Raw genomic sequence first — 3,092 nt, 5'->3', positions numbered from 1 at the left:
ATGGCTATGCCGTCAAGTAATACTATAAAGATGGCTCTGCCGTCAAGTAATACTATAAATGGTTCTACCGTAAAGTAATACTACTATAAATATGGCGCTGTCCTCAAGTAATAATCAAAAGTTTTATGGCTGGCTATGCCGTCGTAACTTTTGTATAAAGTTATTATTTCAACTTGCCTGTTTAAATATTATGTGACATATTATATCTTGTTTAAAATCTATTTAGAATGACGAATCTTGCAAAATTAGAGTTTGTTGCCTTGGATGTATCTGGGGATAATTATCTATCTTGGGTAGTCAATGCTGAATTACACCTTAGTGCTAACGGGTTAAAAGACACCATAGAATCGGGAAAAACTCCAAGCGTTGAACAAAATGGCAATGCTATCATTTTTCTTAGGCATCACATTCATGAAAATTTAAAATCTGAATACTTAACCGTCAAAAACCCACTCACCCTTTGGAATAATCTCAAAGATAGATTTGATCACCAAAAACTTGTTCATCTACCTCATGCCCGGTATGACTGTCTTAACATAAGGTTACAAGATTTCAAGTATGTTGCTGAGTATAGTTCTGCCTTATTCAAAATAAGCTCAAAACTGACCTTGTGTGGTGAGAATATTACTGATGTTGACATGATTGAAAAGACGCTATCAACCTTTCATCCCAACACTATGATTCTGGCGCAATAATATCGGGAGCGCAACTTTCAAAAATATAGTGAGCTGATATATCTCCTTCTTGTAGCTGAAAAGAACAACGAGTTGTTATTGAAAAATCATCAAATACGTCCCACAGGCTCTGCCCAATTACCTGAAGTACATAACACGTCATTACAGAAGAATGGATGTGGAAAAGGGCATAGAGGAGGACGAGATTACGGACGGAATCATGGATGCGGAAATTTTCGTGGTCAGTTTCGTAATTAGTATAACTATGGTCACCTGAAGTGGCAGTGTGATGGACACAACAACAACTCTGGCCACCAGAAGTGGCAGAATGAGATGCCAAATAAAAGGAAGGCACCACCAGAAGGGGATACTAGAGATATCTACTTTAGATGTGGGGCTCATGGGCATTGGACTCGTACTTGTCGTACACCCAAACATCTTGTAGAACTTTATGAGTCATCTAAAAAGCAGAATGGGCAAAGGATGGAAACAAACTTGGCTAGATATAATGATGAACCGATGATTAAGAACACAAATGAATTAGAAAATGGTGTTAATATCTACTATGGCCTAGATGACTAGTTTTCATATGCACTTCTTTTATGTCATGTGTTGCATCTACTTGTTTTGACATCTACTTCCATGTACTTGTTTTATGTTCTTATTCTATGTTCTAGTTTTTTGTACTTTGTTTATCTTAATAAAGTAATTTTTTCACTTATATATATATGTACACAACACAAATATGGGAGATATATGTATTGCTGACTGCGCTACTACTCATACATTTCTACAAAACCAGAAGTATTTTTCTCAGTTAACTAAAACCAACTCACAAGTATGGACAATTTCGGGTACGTCTAATATAATCGAAGGTTTTGGAAAGGCTAATTTTTCTCTTCCGAATGAAACACAGGTTCATATACCAAATGCCCTATACTCTAGCAAGTCAACTAAGAACCTATTAAGTTTTAAGGATATTCGTCTTAATGATTTTCACGGGGAAACTAATAGTGAGGTTGGAAAAGAATATCTCCTAATCACTTCATCTACCTCAGGCTATAAGAAAATCTTGGAGAAATTACCATCAGTTTCTTCTGGGTTGTATACCACACAAATAAAGGTCATTGAGTCTTATAATGTCACTATTCCCAAAATCGTTGATCCAAAATCCCTTATTATGTGGCATGATAGACTTGGTCATCCAGGAGTCTCTATGATGCATCGTATTATAGGAAATTTTACGGGACATCCTCCTAGACACCATAAGATCATACCACGAGATGAACTTCCTTGTTCAGCTTGTTCTCTAGGAAAATTAATTGTTCGACCATCTCCTGTTAAACTTCAAACCGAATCCCCCAAGTTCTTAGAACAGATCCAAGGTGACATTTGTGGTCCCATTCATCCATCTTCAGGCCCATTTAGATATTTCATGGTTTTAATTTATGCATCAACGAGATGGTCTCATGTATGTCTACTTTCTACCCGAAATTTAGTTTTTGCCAAACTGCTTGCCCAAATAATAAAGTTACGAGCCCAATTTCCTAACCATCCTATTAAATTAATTCGTTTAGATAATGCTGCTGAATTTACATCCTCAACTTTCAATGATAATTGTATGACGGTAGGAATCTCAGTCAAACATCCAGTAGTGTACGTACATACCCAAAATGGTTTGGCAGAATCTTTGATTAAAAGACTTCAACTTATCGCTCGTCCCTTACTTCTTAGAGCCAACTTACCTACATCTGTTTGGGGTCATGCTATATTACATGTTGCGAACCTAATAAGGATTAGGCCATCCTCCTATCATAAACAATCTCCCCATCAACTAGCACTTGGTCAAATTCCTGATGTCTCTCATTTTAGGATTTTTGGTTGTACCATATATGTTCCCATTGCCCCACCTCAAAGGTTAAATATGGGACCGTAAAGGAGGATGGGTATATATGTCGGTTTTGATTCACCATATATTATAAGATATCTTGAACCACTAACTGAGGATGTTTTTACTGCTCGCTATGATGATTGTCATTTTGATGAGTCAATATTTCCGATATTAGGGGGAGATAAATTATTGTATAAGATAAACCCTGACTTGACATGGAATATATCAGGATTAAATGCTTTAGATCCGCGAACTACTCAATGCGAATCTGAAGTTCAAAGAATTATTCATATGCAAAATATTGCTAATCAAATGCCGGATGTTTTTAGTGATTCTAGGCATATTGTTAAATCACATATACCTGCCATTAATGCCCCCAACAAGGGTTGAAATACCTATTCATAAATCAGTTCCTGACGAATTGATTAATAATTCAAAACCACGCCAGAAGCGCGGTAGACCAATTAGTGTAAAAGATGTTGTACCACGAAAACGGAAAACGATTGGACATGCCTCTGAAGTGGAAA

At 36.5% G+C, this 3,092-nt stretch overlaps 1 protein-coding gene across 1 annotated transcript; it reads left to right on the top strand.

Moving 5' to 3' along the window:
• Positions 1-1,256, top strand: LOC141666390 (uncharacterized). The gene is made up of 4 exons (XM_074472380.1): positions 1-74; positions 227-520; positions 843-915; positions 960-1,256. The coding sequence occupies exons 1-4, from the start codon at positions 1-3 to the stop codon at positions 1,254-1,256; spliced, it is 738 nt and encodes a 245-aa protein (XP_074328481.1).
• Positions 1,257-3,092: the final 1,836 nt, after the last annotated feature.

Source organism: Apium graveolens, chromosome 6 (genome assembly GCF_009905375.1).
Source record: "Apium graveolens cultivar Ventura chromosome 6, ASM990537v1, whole genome shotgun sequence".
Lineage (NCBI taxonomy): Eukaryota > Viridiplantae > Streptophyta > Magnoliopsida > Apiales > Apiaceae > Apium > Apium graveolens.
The sequence above is the reverse complement of the archived record's forward strand: the minus strand, read 5'-3'. Positions and strand labels throughout refer to the sequence as shown.

What these genes read in the sequence shown, in the direction of transcription:
- LOC141666390 (XM_074472380.1), top strand. Translation starts at nt 1, where the DNA reads ATGGCTATGCCGTCAAGTAATACTATAAAGATGGCTCTGCCGTCAAGT. An exon ending in ATAAATGGTTCTACCGTAAA is followed by an intron (nt 75 to 226) that starts GTAATACTACTA and finishes AAATCTATTTAG; the next exon opens with AATGACGAATCTTGCAAAAT. An exon ending in TGGATGCGGAAATTTTCGTG is followed by an intron (nt 916 to 959) that starts GTCAGTTTCGTA and finishes CTGAAGTGGCAG; the next exon opens with TGTGATGGACACAACAACAA.